This window comes from Ostrea edulis, chromosome 4 (genome assembly GCF_947568905.1).
Source record: "Ostrea edulis chromosome 4, xbOstEdul1.1, whole genome shotgun sequence".
Taxonomy (NCBI): Eukaryota; Metazoa; Mollusca; class Bivalvia; order Ostreida; family Ostreidae; genus Ostrea; species Ostrea edulis.
The window spans coordinates 76,011,042-76,031,188 of NC_079167.1; the positions used below are offsets into that span (position 1 = coordinate 76,011,042).

Sequence of the window (20,147 nt, forward strand, 5' to 3'; positions counted from 1 at the left end):
TGAGGTAAATACTATTGTTGGTCATAATGTAGTAGTAGAGAAATAATGAACACGCTGCCGATAACATAGCTATGCCAGTCTGCCTTCTTTATATCAGCAGTTCTACTAGGACTACCATATAGCAAATTTTACCTGCGATCTTCACTAATCTGATAAAAAAAAATAAGCATGAAAAACTACATTAAATGTCTGAAAGCAGAAACCATTTATATTTCATATTCTTAAAGGAAACATTTTCTGGGGAGATTTTTTGTAAGCTAAAAACCCAATTTATTTCCTAACAACCTTCATATGTAGTCGCTTGAATGAAATTCTGAACTCCTCAAGTACTTTGTAGATAGACGATATCTCAATCGAATGGGATGTATTGTTTTTATTTTCATGACGTATAAGAAAGATTTTCTGAGAAAAGTTGTTGAAGCATTGACATTAAAGTTTATTTGTTACACAAGTTCACATTCCTTGTATCGACAATGTCACATTTCTCCCATGATTTGTCGATCTCTGTAATCCCTCCTTTTCTCTGCCATCACCCTTTGTTCTTAACCACCTTCTTCACTGCCTTCCCAACCTTTTTGGCTGCTCCTTTGACAACCTTCACAGCCTTTCCTGCTCCACTGGCTACCTTTCCGATATCTTTTGCTATTTTCCCGCCCTTCTTGACTACACCTTTGAATTTTCCACCAACTTTTTTAAACCAAGACGCTTCTGATTCTTGCAGGGCTTGAATCAAAAGTAAAGCCACTAAAATCAATCCGACTGCACGTTTATCCTAAAAAGGAAGAATGTTTCCTGTTTTACGATATATTTTTGTATCAAGCATATTTGGGGAAATATATTAGACAAACTGTGCGAGTGAAACACCATACTCGTAAATGTAATTACATTCAAATTTGACCTTGATGAACAATGTCGACCATTATCACTTGAAGAATTTGTAAGATAACCCCTTAATACAGTTATGACTTAGATTAAAACTGTGGACAGCTACACGGGCATACTAACACAATAAGCACACCCCTCATTCTTCGCCATAGATATTATAAGAATTCTACCTGAAATATATTCATTATAGGATTAAACATTCTTTTTGAAGAATTTATCGATGTGTAAACTCCGGACATTTTACTCACAAACTGAATAAAAGTGCGAAGCACTTTTATGTTAAGTTTGTGAGTAAAATGGCCGGAGTTTACACATCGATAAATTCTTCAAAAAGAATGTTTGATTCTTATAATTCCAATTCATTCACTTCATTAACAATTGCAAAAATTTGAATAGTTTCCCCGCACTATGTTATTTGTTTTCAGGCGTGTATGAATACATCGCGTTTTCGGATTTATTGATGTATAAACTCTTGTTCAGCTTCATTTTTGTCCAATCAAAACACTTGTAATAAATAACATTGGAATTATTAAACATTAACATAATTATAAAAATGATAGTAATACTAATATCCACTATCTTTAAAATGTTCATGAATAATTATTTCTTACCATTTTTGTCGTCCTTGTTTTCTTCAGGTTCTAAACACTAATAGTTCCAACTCACTGTCATTGGTTTATATACCGTCAGGCCCATCAGAAGAATGTACAGTGACACCGATTATACATTTACGTAACTATCTTTCATAAACAAGTGTGATATATTATTAATTAAACCATGTACAAAGCAGTGACAAAGCAGAATAATTTAGTGAAGGGGACTGAATTTACATTACAACCGAAGTTATATGTATGTAGGGGGATTTCCCAGTACATCCCCCTGAACAGAAAAATGAATAGCTACTGTTTTGAGTAAAGATTAATCTACACTTTATTACCGGAGTAAATAGAGACCATGTATTACAGGTAAAGAAGAAATGAATATGGGAGTTTTTCGGACGTGTACTCTTCTTTAACAGCAACTTGCATTCCTTTACTATTCCTTATCACTCACTATTTGTTATTTCTACTTTTTCTTGAAGAAAAAAAAACCCCACCCTGATCTGAATTTTCTCTATGCTATTTTCAGATTTTGATGAACTATGGCATAAAGGATTCTAAGAATGAATATTGTTTGTACTGTATCATATATCATTAATGATACTATCAAAATAAAGGTGTTGGGTTAAATAGAAAATACAAAAATCAAACAAAGGAGAATTGGCTAGATGAAAAGTGATAAGTTAATGATAGAACGCTGATTAAGAATTAGTGATTTTTGCAAAAGAAGTGATGATACATGTACATACTGTAGATTTTTGTTTGTTTACAAATTAATGAGGGGGAGATAGATTTGGTTGGGGTAGAAGGAGAACCAATGGAATTGTAAGAGATGAGTGGTCAAAGGTCAAGTCTTTATATACATTATTTACAAGAAAAATGGAAATTAAAATTATGCAAAAACAAATACAATGTTAAATCATTGAGTTTTTAATAAAAGAATTGTATTGTTTTTGGATTTGATTAGAAAAGTAATGTCAATAATGCATATTTTTGTGATATGACAAATAATGTAGGGCATTTGGGGAAGATGTAGCGGTGTAGAAACGGGTAACAGAGACAGAAGCTGATAATGAATTTTGTCTCCGATTTTCTATTTATACAAGTAAGACATTTTATATACTTGCGCATTTCTGAAATACTCTTTAATTTTCAGATGGTTCGTTTAATATTTGAGGTAGCTTTTATAATAACGTTTGTAATGTTTTATTATGTACTATGCATTATTCATTGTAATCAATAATAATAAAAATGGAATATTTAGATAAAATAGTAGATGATAACAGAATTTTGTCTCTGATTTTACATTTATACAGGTTGAGTGTGATAGGGCTGTTCAACCTGTGAGGGTTCAATGATCCCGAGGATTGCCTCTCACAAGGGCGAGACTAAATACATGTTATCCTTCGTCTCATATCGGACTTCTTAAAAATCAAACTTCCGCAAACTATTTTTTTTTATCATTACACAACGAAGTTTACGTCCAGTAGGGGGCGCACGGTAGTATGATACTACTTCGAAATGAAAAGTTTGATGCAAATCATTTTGTTATATAGTCATATCACATGACATGCCTGGATAAACAAAAACTGGAGTAAGCATCCCCTGTCGACCGGCCACACCCACCGTGATTTCTGTATGTTGATCAGATAAACGGAATAATCCGTAGTGAAAATCAGTATGAAAAGAATGCTCTAGATAGCGATTGGTATGAAGCACACCAGACAGCATTGGACCTTATGTCTTTTGTGACAGTTTGTTCCAAAGAATTGAATAAAAAGAATATATAATTGATAATTAATTCTATATCAGATAGTCCAAATGAATATTTAGCAGTGTTTACTGTAATTGTCCGTGTTTAGTACATACTCTTTTTGTGCGTTATAAATTTAGATTATATTATTTACAAGTTTGCAATTTCTTTATTGCAATCGAAATGTAATAAGAAATATGTAGTTTTATTTTTCATTTCGAAATTCGCGCACTATAGCATAGCAATGTTTTGTCATGTGCACAACAAGGTTTGACAATTTCCTGTTAAAAACGTCAAAAGAGTTCCAAAGTCGTGCATGTAGAACATGGCAAACAAAACGATTACATAGCGTCTTGGTCAGGAGAATAAGGTATATATATATATTGATTGATTAATTTTTGTTTAACGTCCCTCTCGAGAATATTCCACTCATATGGAGAAGGGTTGCAAAATTTAGGCCTATTCTCGGCGCTTATGGCCATTGAGCAGCTAGGGATCTGTATTGTGCTACACCTGCTGTGACACGGGACCTCGGTTTTGTGTTGTTGTTGTTGTTCTCCAAACAAAGAACACATGGTTTTAAACTTTATAATCCTTTTAGTAAAGAGATACATATTCCAATATCCAAGAAAGAACGTCAATATTGTTTTTGATGATGTTTTGAAATGTTTTTATAGGTTATAGACTTTGTATGGGAAAATATGACGACCGAGTTTTTTGGCGCGTAGACGGACCGAGCTTGCGAGGCCCGTTCGCGACAAAAAACGAGGTCGTCATATTTCCCATACAAAGTCTATAACCTTTTTATTATATACTTTCAGTTTCATTTAGAAACCAAAAATAATTTTATTTTTAACAATAACTTTATCGGTATAACTGAGTAAAAGATGAAAAACACGAAAAATTTGAAAATTAACGGCGTAGAAATTTGATTGTGACGTAATGTTTGCGGGCCGGAATGTTTCCGGGCATATATCGTGTGATATATGCCCGCAAACTTTTAAAGAAAAAAGAAGAGATGAAATTGAAAGTATATAATAAATATAATTACTACATTTTAGAGGGAGTATTTACAGAACAAATATTTTACAAAAAGAAATTGGCCTAAAAGGAAATTAACAGTATATAACTTCTCTTTTTAACAATAAGTACTAGAATGTACATGTAATTTTCTATATCGCTTTCTTTTAATCTGTATGAGAGTGTGAGTAAAAGGTGTATATGTATTTGTGTTGAAAATGATGAAAACAATAAAAATATCAGGCCTGTCCTGTATCTGACCAGGCTGGCTACATTTACATCGTTAAAACATGTATATTCAATTCCACTGCGTGAGTTATAACGGTACGAACTGATTAAATCAATTTCTGCAACACCGGAAGTGACCTGTACTTTGCCAATACTGTAATAATGATAGCCCGGTGCCCTGGCCTTCCCATAATGCTCCGCAAACTTCAAACTTCGTTTGCGGAGCATTATGGGAAGGCCAGGGCACCAGACTATAATAATGATAGCTTTTATTTAACCAGGATGACTCAAATTAGCATACCACTCATTTTCATTGTGACCCTGCATTAAAACATATACACAAGCAAAAAATAAGTATCTAACTATTAATATATGATATAAAAGGGAAAACATCGCATAACACACACACACACACTATATATATATAATTATATATATATGTATATATAATATATATATATATATATATATATATATATATATATATATATATATATATATATACAGGGCCGTAAATTACATGGAGGCGGAGGAGGCAGCTGCCTCCTCCAACTTTTGAGCCAAAAAAAAATTAAAATTTAAAGTTCATTAGAATTTATGTTGTTTCCAATAACTAAGAACATGATACCTCCCTTAAAAAGCATTCCAAATCTTTCTTTTAGAATGAGTTAGTCAAGTAACATCTTAGAAGGCCCTAGAATCAAGGATTTTGCACGAAACGTGTTCAGTGTGCACAAAATGTGCTCAGCGTCTGGGGGCCTGGGCGGCCCCCAGACCCCTGCCTAATTTCCTGCCTCCTCCAAATTGAAGGTTAATTTACGGCCCTGATATATATTGATATCGATATTTCTACCACATTGTGTAAACATCAGTTCTGTAATGTTAAGACTTCATGAATAAAATATCTAAACTTATGTATCCCTGATTTTCTAGTTTTAACGTGTAATGAATAGTCATGATATCTATATTCATTTAAAAGGAATAACTGAAAAAGAAGGACGTAATTTGTATAAACTATTTTTTCATCGTACTCTGTAACAATGTCCCTCATATGTTTACATGTACATTACTTTCAGCTTTCATTTATAAGGAAAATATCCCAATGTCGATTTGCTTTTCTTAGTCCACTACGGTTTTGGTGTAATTAAAAAAATACTTGTTTTACACAAACAACATCAGAATTTATTTTCAGTTTGATGTCTTCCAAAGTCATAGGAGACATTTAATTGCACATTTCCCATTGACAATTTCATGCCTAGTACATATCACAAAGTCAAGGACAAACAAGTTGCATTACATAATTTAATTAACACCTCTATGTCCTATTAATAACTAAGTCAGAAAAAAAGATAAATGATAACAAGCAAATCGTGACCTCGTAAGAAACAAGCAAGATACTTACAACATTCAGAACCCCACTGACATGTACATGTACATAAGAGCTATTTTTACCTGAACAGGACATACATTTCTTTTGAATAATGAATCTTAACGTCACCGAGATGAATCAAAGTACTGATAGTACTAATAGACGGTGGCATGGGTTGCGAAAAGCTTAACTCAGGTTAACTTAAAAAGTAATTGCTTGAATGAGGAATCATTAATGATAATTCATTTAGTAGTAATTTCTAATTTATAATAATTCTATTCACAAAAAGTAAAAGGGATCGGGCAGCAGGCCTAGATTATTTTAGCCCTCTCCCAACATCAAGGTCATATACATGTAGATAAATATATACACAAGTCAGGGTATGGAAAAGGTATACATGAAAATAGATTGAGATAAAACAGATATATACAAATACACACATACATATACATACACACACATACATGTATACACACACACACATATACATACATACACGCATACATACATATACACACATACATATACGTATACATACATAAATTATATTTAGTACCGGTTTAAAAAAACAAATGGACAAAATTTTACATGTAGGCTGTTACTGCAATATAAGCATGTACTGCTTCACATATTTGAATATTGATAATAAGGTCATAATTAGGACTACCATATAACAATAATTTAAGTTCAGGTTCATTATTATCACTACTAGTGATGTTTTGTATAACATGAAAAAGTGTATTTCTAGAATTTGCATAAAAAAGTCATGATATGCATCTTCAATACAATCAGTAGAATATCCACACATTTAGTATCTAATAATTCCAATGTTATTTATTACAATTGTTTTGATTGGACAAAGATAAATCTAAACAAGAATTTACACATCAATAAATCCAAAAACGCTATGTATACATACGCGCTTGAAAACAAACAACATAGTGCGGGGGAAGTATTCAAATTATTGAAGTTGATAATGCAGGGAACGAATTGGAATTATAAGAATCAAACATTCTTTTTGAAGAATTTATCGATGTGTACTCTGGACATTTTACTCACAAACTTAACATAAAAGTGCTTAGCACTTTTATTCAGTTTGTGAGTAAAATGTCCAGAGTTTACACATCGATAAATTCTCCCCCCCCCCCCCAAAAAAAAGTTTAATCCTATAATAAACATTGATCAATCAGTACAATATCCATACATAAGAGTATCTGATAAACATTGATTATAGAGGGCGAATCCCTCTCACGGCCGAAGGGCCGTAAGAGCGGAGCTCTCCCTATAGGTAACACGTATATACATGTTTAAAAGGAAAATATAGTATACTAATGAAAAATTAAACCATACCTATGAAACTTGAAAATTTTTGTACCAGTGGCGTCGATTCGAATACTATCGCGTGGACATGTATTTCTCCATTTTGAGAATCGTGTACCCAAATTCACGTTATTCTGAGATGTTACATAAAACCATAAAAGCATGTAAATCTTATTTTCTTAGTCATATATAATCACTCTTCGATTTAAAACGCGAATTGTACAACGTTTCCTATCTTTGTGTATTTGCTAAACACCGACGATGAATATGACGTCACAATGCACTGTTTACATCAGTTGCATAACGTTTCTCGCGTTCAATGAATAGGCGGATCAAAAATGTCTAAGTTAGAATACTTTGATTTGAGCTCTGTCCTCACACGTTAGGTGCTAATATTTCGGATATTTTTGTCCTGTTATGGATCTAGATACTAATGCCAATATATTTTGCTTCGCCCTTAAACACAGTCACGCCGTAAAACATATTATAGATCTAAATTAAGATTGCTAGCATTGTTACATTTGACAATGTAATATATTATACCGACGTACTCCAAAATGAAAAAGTTCACCCCCCCTTTTTTTTTTTCTTTTTTTTAATTTTTTTTTTACTAAAATTAGAATTTAGGAGATTCTTGAAAGAAGAAATCCCAGAAGCATTTTGATATAGTCTGGCAAGTTGTTATTGTTTGACAGTGGAAGGGAAAAAGCTTTCCATATATGATGTTGTTCTAATATGAGGAATTCTAAATTGTAAACCAGTCCGAAGATTGTAAATATGAGTTGGTGAACGAATGGTTCTATCAAATCATAGAAATATTGAAATGAATAATCATTGATAATTTTAAAAAACCAATAGCAGTTTATGAATTTTTCTAGATGTAATCATTCAATAATGGTAAACCAGGGTATAAGCGTCATAGATAGTTTATCAAATCCAAAAGAAACATGTAGTTCGTCAATACAACCTCGCATTGGGTCAAATGCTGTCTGACGTGTTTCATACCGATTGTTAAGCCGTTCTTGGCACACTGATTTTGATTGCGGATAACTCCGTTTACCTGATCAGGATATAGAGCTCACGGCGGGTGTGACGGGTCGACAAGGGATGCTTACTCCTCCTAGGCACCTGATCCCACCTCTGGTGTGTCCAGGGGTCTGTGTTTTCCCAACTATCTATTTTGTAATGCTTGTAGGAGTTATGAGATTGATCACTGTTCGTTATCTTCACCTTGGATGTATATGTGGTTTAAAAATGCAGTTTCCAAATGTGAATTAAGATCATGCCTTTTAGATAAGCAAAGAGAATGGAGGAACATCAAACTCATATCCATGCACTGTTTTCCTTTTGAGCTTATAGGGAATATTTCAGAACTTTGAGAATGATCACCTAGTAAAATGGAGAATGGCATTAGATTCTGTAGCCTTTCCATTCCGAAATATTCATATGATTCTAGCATGCAGTGCACTCAAAACGTAGATATTAAACTCAGAAGAAACATGTTATTTTTCTAATTACAGATCAAGGTAATAAACTTATTTTGTTTCATGATCTAATTACCTGTTAAGTAGGATTTATTGTGTACCGGTATTTATGAAATGGATAAACGAATGTCATATTTGTATACTATTTTTCAAAAGATATCTCAAATGAGTCATTTACCATGTGTTCAAAATATTCCCGCGTGGTTTTTAAATCTCCAGATTGTTCTCGCGCTTCAGATTGTTCTCGCGCTCTGTCATGTTGTTCCAAAAGGAATTATAATAGATTCGTGAAGTTCTCAAACGATATCTCAAATATACCTTATATAGTTAAAATAGTTCTCAAATTTTGATTAATGTCATACAATAAGAAAAATTCTCGTATAATCTAATTGCTGAAGTATTAGAATTCTCAATCATAAAATCTTACACCTTGAAAAATCATTCATGGAATTTTCGAGTTTTCAGAGGATATCTTGATTCAGCTAGAGTGTCTTAGTAGTGTTTGTTCCTGTATATATCTTTTCAACTTGTCTCAAATAAGCATGTAATGTCAAATTCTCGATCACATGACATTTCCGTCATGTTATCTCAATAACGATTTATCAAACTCTCAAAAGTTCTCATATGTTCAAATAATGTACTTCTAACTAAACCATTAAAGTATTTCTCATGTTCATAGATTTGCAAATACATGATGTTCATAAAGTATATTTTCTGAAGTATAGTGTTGAAGTCCTCAAAATATTTTGACTCGTCAAAGCATATTGTATTTCAGTGGGGTATGTTCCTGACTTTCTGTAAATATGTATTATATTTCTTCTCATATATATTCTTAAATCCTAAAGCATTAGTTATTCTTATCTTTAAATAGTTCACAGTCATGTAAGTCTCCACAACCTGGCTCCAGGATATCTAACGGAACTCATTATTCCATACAACCCGACATTATTATTATCTTAAAATCAATTATCAAGTCCTCTAACAAAATCTGGAAGATGTGATTAATTAGTAATTTTATAGTAAAAACCAAACTGTCGGTAAACGATCGATGTACACATCTACAAAGCTTTTTCATGCATGCATCATTTGTCTTGATGAACAGAATATATTTTCCGTTTTCCAGAAATCCATATCTTCATTCTTTTACTGAGCAATTTCGACTAATATTTAAGTTGTTCGACTTTGTGCTCAAATAATGGAGAAGATTAGTGCTTTTAAAAATAGAAAGTTAGCGTGATTAATTCTACACAATGAGTGCTGTACAATCTTATTTACATTAATGAACTATGTATTATGGAAAAGTATTTACCTATGAATAGGCCTGGTGCAATAAAACAATCCAATATCCGCGTTTCTTGTGACACAAAAAGACTTGACATCTGCTTAGTCAAGACATTTTTTACGTATATTTTGTAACTGAAGTCGAAACCATACTTAATTTGAGCATACGTGCCCTTTCACAAAAAATTAAAATCTTTTAAAACCCTCGAGACGTTGAAAGAGGTGTATGTGAGAGCAAGGAACGACAACTCTGGTGATTTTGAAGGTGAGCTTAATTCAAGCACATGTGAACCAACCCGACTAAGCATTGTTTCTTCTGTTGTATGCTGACGACACGGATTTGATGGCAGAGTCAAAGGAAGGTCTTCAGAGTATATTAGATAAATTGCATGCTTACTGTGACAGATGGGATATTGGGGTCAGTGTTGCGAAAACGAAAATCGTTGTAGTTAGAAAAGGTATACACTTACCTCGCAGTGATGATTGGCTTTCTGATATGAAAACAATTGAAATTGGCAATAGTTTAAATTATTTAGGCGTGACTCTTACTTTCAATGGTAACTTTGCTGTAACGCAAAAAAAATATTAGTTCAACAGGGTAGCAAGTGTGTGTTTGGTATACTAAAAACTTGTGAAGATAACTTTTTGAATATGCAAACAAAGTTAGGAGTCTTTAATACTTATGTTGCGTGTGTTATCCATTATGGAGCAGAAATATGGGGTTTCAATATAGGAAAGGATACTGAGAATGTTCAGACTCGGTTTTGTAAATTGATATTGAAAGTTAAGAACTCCACTTCAAATTGTATGACTTATACAGAATTGGGTCGTGTACCATTAATAACCATAGATAAGTACGTATATTGAAGTATTGGGTCAAAATCCTGAGTACTTAGAATTGTATTTTAAAACATTTATATGATGAAATGTATGTCTTTCAATATCATAATTCATGGGTATCAAATGTGAAGGATCTGTTCTTGGTTTCAACAGTGTCTGGTATTCACAAAATGTTAACAACCCCTCAGAAACTCTTTGCTATGGCAAAACAAAGACTAACAGATTTATTTATCCAAGAAAGAAACTCTTGGAAAACGCCTCTAAATGTTTTTTACAAGTACTTATCGGATACATTCGATATACAGTATTACCCTAGCAAATACATCCCGGAAACCCTTATTCACTATTTTTCGAATATAGGCACATAATCTTCACATAAATTGGCTAGATAGAGCAAGGCTAATAGAACGTGCTCAACGTATTTGCAAATTATGTGATCTAAACAAAATCGAAGAATAATATCACTTTATTTTGGAATGTCCGCAGTATAATCATTGGCGTAGTATATTCATAAAAAATATTATTGGACACGGTTATCTACCTTTAAGCTTGTTCAGTTACTTAGCCTTAGAAACAGAAAATAACTTAACCATCTTTGTACCTTTCTTTAAAAAAGCTACTACCCATAGAGATAATGTATGCTCATAGCATATAATCAATTGCATATCATGTTAAAATGTGTGAACAATATATATATATATATATATGTACATATACTTATGTTAGTAAACTTATGTTATCTGTGTTCTGTACACCACTATACTCTCAGTATTATTATTTGTGTATATTGATGAGAAAGTCTTGGGTAATAGATGAATGTTATTAATTTTTCTACATGTATGTGGTGTACGTATTACATGCCTGTAAACCGTATGGTTTTGTGCAAATAAACTGAACTGAACTGAACTGGGTAGAGATTGAAATATGCCATGTAGACTTGATCGGATGGGCTTGGTAAGTTGTAGCAGTTGTTCGTGATACCCCCAATGAAATAAACAAACCAACACACACATCATAAGGGCATCTGATATCAACATGAATTACTCCGATCCACAAACTACCAATGATTTGAAAAATTAAAAAACGTAACGTTGAAACAAGAAATCGCTCCATTCAAACAATTTACAATTGCTCATGGAAATATATCTTTATACTTTAGATAATCAAAATTTTAATAGTATTTTGCAATAAAAAGAGTACTTTACATTATTCATTATGACTTTGTATTTCATTTCATTTATAGACTTGATTTGTTTATTGTAGCTTTTTACCATATACGCACACAAAATACAGTGCACCTTGCAATGTTGATAAAAGGCAGGGTGAGACGAAATGTGACGTCATGTCTATGTGTTGACATACGTCACAATAACTACTGTGACAGAGGCTAGGAGTTTGTTTTATGCAACAAAATAGAAGCAATGTAAACAAACGGTGTTTTAGTAAATGAATATAAATATAAGAAATGAACATCACTTTTGAGCTAACGCGATTCACAAAATTTGCCTCAAATCCAAATCCGTTCATACTGACCATGAACAGCTTAAAAGTGATGTTCGTTTCTTAAATGTAGTGCACATCTTTAAGTTTTCTTCTCATGAAAAGTTTATGTTTACTTGAAAGCTTCCTGACACAGTGGAGATTCAAGTTTGTTACAACTATGGCCCCGGGGGGTAGGGTAGGGCCATAATAGGGGATCAAAGTTTTACATATAAATGTATAGGAAAATCTAATCTTCTTCTTAAGAACCATTAGCCTTAGGACAGAGAAGTTTACAATTAGATGAAAATTTTCTTATATAGCGCAGATTTAAGTTTGTAAAAAGCTTGCCCCCCGGTGGGGAGTGGGGGTGGGGGTGGTGGTGGTAGGTTGAGGCCACCATAGGGATCAAAGATTTATATGCGAATATGAAGGAAAAATCTTGAGAGATGGGCCAAGGTGATTCAGGTGAGGGATGTGGCCATCGGCCTCTTGTTTGCTATGCCGAAATAGACCGGTAACAGGGTCGAAATAAACCATGCCCGATCTACAAATGACCGCAAAAGCAAACTAAGAATTGTACCGAATCGAACAAAATGACGGACTGTAAAATATTTCATGAATGAATAACAACACTTCAATTCAAAAAGTTTCTTATTGGTGTCAAAATCAATATCAGAATTTCCAAATAATAAAAGATATATAGATACGCTTGCATCAGTGTCAGGTTTCATTGTTTTTATATTAAAAAGAAGTTTATATCTATAATTATTATAAGCAGGACATTTAAAAAGTAATGATTTGTATCCTCACAGCGTGCATCCAGGGCCGTAAATTACATGGAGGCGGAGGAGGCAGCTGCCTCCTCCAACTTTTGAGCCAAAAAAAATTAAAATTTAAAGTTCATTAGAATTTATGTTGTTTCCAATAACTAAGAACATGATACCTCCCTTAAAAAGCATTCCAAATCTTTCTTTTAGAATGAGTTAGTCAAGTAACATCTTAGAAGGCCCTAGAATCAAGGATTTTGCACGAAACGTGTTCAGTGTGCACAAAATGTGCTCAGCGTCTGGAGGCCTGGGCGGCCCCCAGACCCCCGCCTAATTTCCTGCCTCCTCCAAATTGAAGGTTAATTTACGGCCCTGGCATCACAATTATTACATTTGGAAAAGTCTGATAAAATTCGAACAGCAGTTACAAAAAAACCCGTATATGATTCAGTTTACTTAACCATTTCCACTAAGCAAACATTTTCAAAAAGTGCAAGTTTCACTTAATAAAATTTATTATTTATTTATCTATAGTGTTTGTGTAAATATATTGTATGATGCACACATATTATAATCATGCCAGTTTCATAGAAATAAAGGACTGATAAAACAGTGGCAACAACTTTCAAGACATTCTAATCTATATAGAAAATGATTATATGAATGAATTTAAGCCTAGACCATTTATAGACATCAATTTGTCTTCAAATGTAAAACAGGCAACTTTCTAGACATTCTGATCTATCTAGAAAAATATGAAATTTTGTCTTCAAATTAAAAACAACTGTACTCCCGTTTTAGCAGTAGTTTGAAATTTTGCGATTGATCGTCGTGAAATACTAGTGCATATAATATAATGTCCTGTAGTTTTTGAATGACATAAACTAAGATCAAACAAGATGTATACCTAACATTTTTCTTAATGTCTTACTAATCAGTTCAACATTTACCAAAATAAGCTAAATAAAAGAAAATAATGAACACCTTTTGTTCCATTTAAGCTATGGACCCATTATATAAATGTTGTGAGTAAAAAGAACTGTGTTTTTTCCCCAAAATACATGTAAATTTAGGATACGACTTTGAAAAGTAATCATTGAACAGCTACTTACCGATAACAATCCCTCGATGAGCAGTTAGATAAATCAATATTTCCCTACAGCTACAAACATATGAATTAACAATGATAGCCGTTTCCAATGTAAGCAGGTTACGGCCCTTTGTTTACATCCTATGGCGGATCTAATTACGGCGCTAGAATAATACTGTGGCGGATCTAATTACGGCGCTAGAATAATACTGTGGCGGATCTAATTACGGCGCTAGAATAATACTGTGGCGGAACTGTGGTGATAGTTTCTCAATTGTGGTGCTATGATATTTAGCTGTGGCCCATAGGGAACGCTGAGATTTTAATTCTTCAATAGGTTGAATGGTGTCTGAATGTGCTTACCAATTGTATTTTAACTACGGATTACTCCGTTTACACAACCAAGATAGAGGGCTCGTGGCGGGTGCGACAGGTCAATAGGGGATGGTTAAGCATCTTAGACGCCTGCTCCTTCACCAGGTGTTTCCAGAGCTCCATGTTTGTTCTGTTCGCGATCTTATATTCTTCATACAATTTGAGATTGACCACTGCCGTTATCTACACTTATTTTCCCTTTACATTATTAGTATACAGTTTCTTTTGATTGTTTTAGATGATAGTATTCTGCACCATCAAAAGTTGTGACTATTAAACAATCATTGTTGATATGCTTGAATAACGAAAGAAACCCACAAAATCACCTGTTGACATAAACATGCAATTTCTTCATTTGATAATTCAGCTTAACTTTTTTTGGAAATCAGTTCGCTTTCTGGAGTTCGTAACTTATTCAAAGATGATGTTTTCTCTGGTTTGTTTAAACATTGCAACCATTGTTCTTCCAACGCATGCGACATAACTATCACGTAAATATATGGATTTTCCTGTCTTCCAGAAGAAACCTTATGGTCTCCATGTCCTGCCAAGACAGTTATTTGTTTACAGTAATATTTAGATACTATTTATTGTTGATCAAGAAAGGTTTCTATGTGAGCAAGTGATAATTTTTCAAATTGATTACTGTTAGCAATACGGAATCCTTTACACCGAGATAACCAGTCTTATGATATTTATGATTTTTAAGGAGACACATTTTGAAACAAAATTGAAAACCACATCCAGGATGGTAATTATCTGTAGAGGAAAATGGTAACACATTATGGATGGAGATGAAAAATATAACTCTTAAACTAAAACAGAAATATAAAGAATTTGATTATTTGTTTAGCTATAGACTCTGGTATGTCCAGGAGTCCGTGTTTGCCCAACTCTTAATTTTATATTCCTTCTAGGAGTTATGAGATTGATCACTGTTCGTTATCTTCACCATTTCATAAAATACCGAGTATCAGTATCGTTATACTTTTGAAAGCCACGCGCTCGTACTAAACTCTATGGCAAAAGTTGGTTTGATGTTGCTTCATCAACTCTGTGGAACTGCCTCCCGTTAGGTCTTCGTGTCGAGGGTTCATTAGCTGTTCAAAAAAACTTAAAATTTATCGTTTCAAACTTGCATTTAATCTGTAATTCTGTGTTTATGGATACAGTTATTTTTACTAACAGTTTACTATGTTAACCTCAGTTTTAGTATTATTTTATTCCCTTTCTTAGAATTCGTTGTTCTTTGTTTTAGCTTGTTTTTATTGTTGATTAGATAAAGTGTTATATAAATGTACATGTACAATAATAATAAAGAACCGGAGTTTTGAATATAGCATCATTCAACTATTTTAAAATGGGTTTAAATGTATATATACATCAAACGAAATGCTACTCACCATTTATCTAATCTAACCATTTATTTTATTAATTACACAGGAAGTCAAAGAAATTGCCTGGGTAATTGGAAAAAGTTTAGAGGAAACTGTTATATGCTTCTGTCTAAGAAACAGAACCAGGAATCTGGAAAGGTAACACAATATATGAATGCTTAATTTAAACTAATCAAGTTATTGATGACTAATTTCTTCGCTCATTTTGTATGATGTAAAACTTATACGGTACCAATTTTGATGCACCAGATGCGCATTTCGACAAATAATGTCTCTTCAGTGATGCTCAATCGAAATGTTTGAAATTCGAAAAAACAATGAAGTTTTAGAGCTATTATAGCCAAAAACAGCGCGCCAAAAAAAGTGGAGTCAAATGATATACATGTAGTTTCTCTGCATCTTGGATTTCAGTGTATTGTTTCTAATCGCTTAAATCGCTCCATTTACATGTATGTCCACATTTAAGAACAAAATCTAGAAAATACTCTGCATATCAGTTACAGCAAATTCACCATGTTTTTCTTCAAGATAAACGTCGTTATAACGGTCTAGTTCGTCAATACAACTTCGCATTGGGTCAAATACTGTCTGACATGCTTCATACAGATTGCTAGGCCGTTCTTGGCACACTGATTTTGACTACGGATAACTCCGTTTACCTGATCAGGATATAGGGCTCACGGCAGGTGTGACCGGTCGACAGGGGTGTTTCTCCTCCTAGGCACCTGATTCACCTCTGGTGTGTCCAGTTGAGTCTTTAAAATTCAAACCAGCTTTTGAACAATTTCGTGTTTGGAAAAGGAACTTGGAATGTGAGCAGATTATCAGATGTGGCATTGAAGTCATATTCGTTTAAATACAGTTGTAATAAGGAGCGTTATAAATAAACCAATGTTAAAATACGTTATTACAAGCTTTGGCACCTTGAACCAATATACATTCCCCATGTAACATCTCTATTTTGTCCTCGCTTGGTTTGAAGGTTTGACAAAAAATATGTCCAGAACAAAGTAACCAGGTATATTCTCAATAGTTGTCTGTCAAAAGAAGAATCACGTTTGAAGGGGTTGGAAAAGTTAGAGTTTTCAATGTTGATAACAGAGTTTCTCAACTTTTTCTCAACTTCGTCTAAATCATGATTTTGATATTTTTAAGTACGCCTTATCTTTAAGGCAATTTTTCACAAATTTCTTAAGAACAATTATATCTAGTAAACTATTTTTATGTTCTTAGATAAGAATTGCAAAAACTGAGTCGGACACCTTATTTCACAAGGATATTAAGAACAGAAATTCGCGTGTTTTGGAACGATTTTAAAAAGACCATTCTTGAAACACTGATTCTGACTACAGATTTTCCGTTTAACTGAGCAAGATATAGGGCTCACAGCGGATGTGACCTGTCAACAGGGGATGCTTACTTCACTACGCATCTGCCCCCACCTCTAGTATAACCTGGGGTCCGAGTTTGCCCAACTTCCTATTTTGTATGCCTTATATAAAATTGATCACTGTTCGTTATCTTCACTTTTCAGGTGAAATTAAATTCATGAATAAAAAGTCTCATTTGAAAAGGTACAAAAGCACTTGTTGACAAAATTCAGGTGTATCGCCGATATTGAATTTTTAAACCTTTAGTAGTTATCATATTTATGATATACATTCAGTTCTACATTTTCCAACTTTGAAAGTCATACTTAATTCATATCGTAAGACGTAAGTTTCTGGTAAATAACTTCAATAGAAATCAGTCAGTCAAGTATTTCTTTTGTCGTAGGTCAAAAGCTCTATATGATGTGTAGGATGGATATACTGTAAATAACATGTGTATTATTTATGCATCAGCTAATGCTATAGTTTTTAATCATGTGTTCATGTTATTGGTGGCTTTTGAGTATTTTCAATTTGTCATTACACGAATAGACAAACACACAAATAAATCAACTTAATTTCTTTGAAAACATATCTATTTCTTTAATCTATTTTTAACACTAGATTGCGTGCAAATTGCTGAATGGAAATTTGGCTGACATAACATCTGAAAGTGAAAACACCTGGCTTCATAAGACTTTTAATGGTATTTCTTTAATTTGTCCTTCAAATATCAGAATATTTTTAAAAAGATTGTGTTTATTTCTTCTTTGCTCCTTTTGATTACACATCTCTGGACAAACCACTTAATTCTGTTAGCATGATTATCCAGGTTTAAAGGACACCGCTTGGATCGATGCAGCAGACAGAGCGAAGGAGGGAGAGTGGAGGTGGTCCTCCACTGGGAAGTTGTTGAAATTTACTGCTTGGCTGAAAGGAGAACCAAACAACTCAAATGGAAAAGAACACTGTGCTGTTGCTTATACAACGGGAGGAAAATGTGCTTGGTACGATGTGCCATGCAGTTTCAGTCGTCAAACTTTGTGCAAGAAGAAAGCATAAACAAGGTAAAACACATGGAAGTCTGACAGAGATTTTGGTTCACTAATTTTCATAATGAATTTAGAATTATATACTTATAATATATTTTACGATGTGACCGTTTAGACGTGCGAAGAAACTTCATATCTTGCAACACGACTTTAGGCATTGATCATCGTTCGTTATCTTCACCTTTCATTTAACTATCGAGCTTGTATCTCTGTTGGTGGACAGTCTGTCCCCGAGGATATTTGTCGTTCAATATATGTTCCTTCATGAATATACACAATAACGAAATAATACTGGCTGACACGTCGCCCAGTATGAAAAGGTGTCATTCTGCGGAGTCTATAAGGGCCACAGGTTCCTACAGAACGGTTGGTGTCCCTCGGATTATCTTTCGAGATATCAAAGATTTGTCTTATGTACAATCGTCAAATTGTCAGCTTTGGTACGGAAACCAAAATTCTTATAACCCAAATTAAACACTGTTATGTTCCTTTAAGAGATAGGTTTGATAATTCCTTTTCGGATCTCATGTGCTCAATCTCAAAATGTTCTGCAAAAAATTGCAAATCTTATGATCTACTGATCACTAGAAATTCATTTAGTAGTAATCTCTTTGGACGTAGTTTCTGTACCAAAACGTTTGATAATTTGACTTGTAAATCTTCTAACGTTGTCTACGCCATTGAGTGTAACCTGTTTGGCTTAATTTATGTGAGAGAAACCAAGGGTTCACTTAAGAAAAACAATATCGGGGCACAGATTTCAAATAAATGATGGTGGTAACCAACTTCTTTACAAGCATTTTAATGCACCAGACCACTCCATTTTGTCCATGAGGGTAAGGAGTTTTGAAAAAAAAATGCCATCACACAAACAATCCAATATTAAGCACCTCTTCTCGTAGACAACGAGAAGATCGCTGGATCAGGACCCTAGGCACTGCATTTCCATATCGATGCAATGATAATGTATATGATGTGGGAAATTTGACTAGTCCACAAGGAAATAACGTGAATGTGATGGGACTCTTTCCCAATACTCAAAGACGTAAATGCAGTCATGGACATCCTTCTTATAAAAGACCAAGAATAAATGATATCACGTTTCATTCTCTTTTACCTTATATCAACAGACAATTAGGTCCACATCATATTCGTACAAAACTTTACTATGTTCCATTGAGAGTTTTACACACGTTATTTGAAGAAGATACAGCTAGTCTATACTTGGGTTTTTCAACACCTGAATGAAAGGTGAAGATAACGAACAGTGATCAATCTCATAACTCCTATAAGCAATACAAAATAGAGAGTTGGGCAAACACGGACCCCTGGACACACCAGAGGTGGGATCATGTGCCTAGGAGGAGTAAGCATCCCTTGTCGACCGGTCACACCCGCCCTGAGCCATATATCATGAGACTGAACTCATGATTATGGATGTTGCCTATGACAGGCTCTTTAAACCAGCACGGGTCACTGATGATATTTCTTCCAAATCATGTCGTCAGGTTCTTAAAGCTGACATGAAATAATAAATATAGTATAATTCTATATGTCCGCCATATTTCTCTGCTAATCCGCCATATTAGTTGGAATTTCTATTGTTATATGTATCGGGGTTCGCATGGTATATAAGGGGACGAGTTTTGCTACGCTTCACTTCACATCAGTGTCTTCGATTTACCTGTGCGGGTAGCTTCGACAGGTAACACGTACATCTCCGATACTAATTTATAGGACATCAAGAAATGAAATCACGTTTTGGAACACCACGCAGTGCTCAAAATTATAATAAACATATCATACAGTAGTAAATCATTCTAAATATATATATT

General features: G+C 33.7%; 1 protein-coding gene across 1 annotated transcript; it reads left to right on the plus strand.

Moving 5' to 3' along the window:
- The first annotated feature begins 10,282 nt into the window (after nt 1-10,282).
- On the plus strand, nt 10,283-18,322 carry LOC125667793 (CD209 antigen-like protein C). Its single transcript, XM_056161459.1, has 4 exons — nt 10,283-10,397; nt 15,937-16,028; nt 17,885-17,966; nt 18,093-18,322. The coding sequence occupies exons 1-4, from the start codon at nt 10,283-10,285 to the stop codon at nt 18,320-18,322; spliced, it is 519 nt and encodes a 172-aa protein (XP_056017434.1).
- Nucleotides 18,323-20,147: the final 1,825 nt, after the last annotated feature.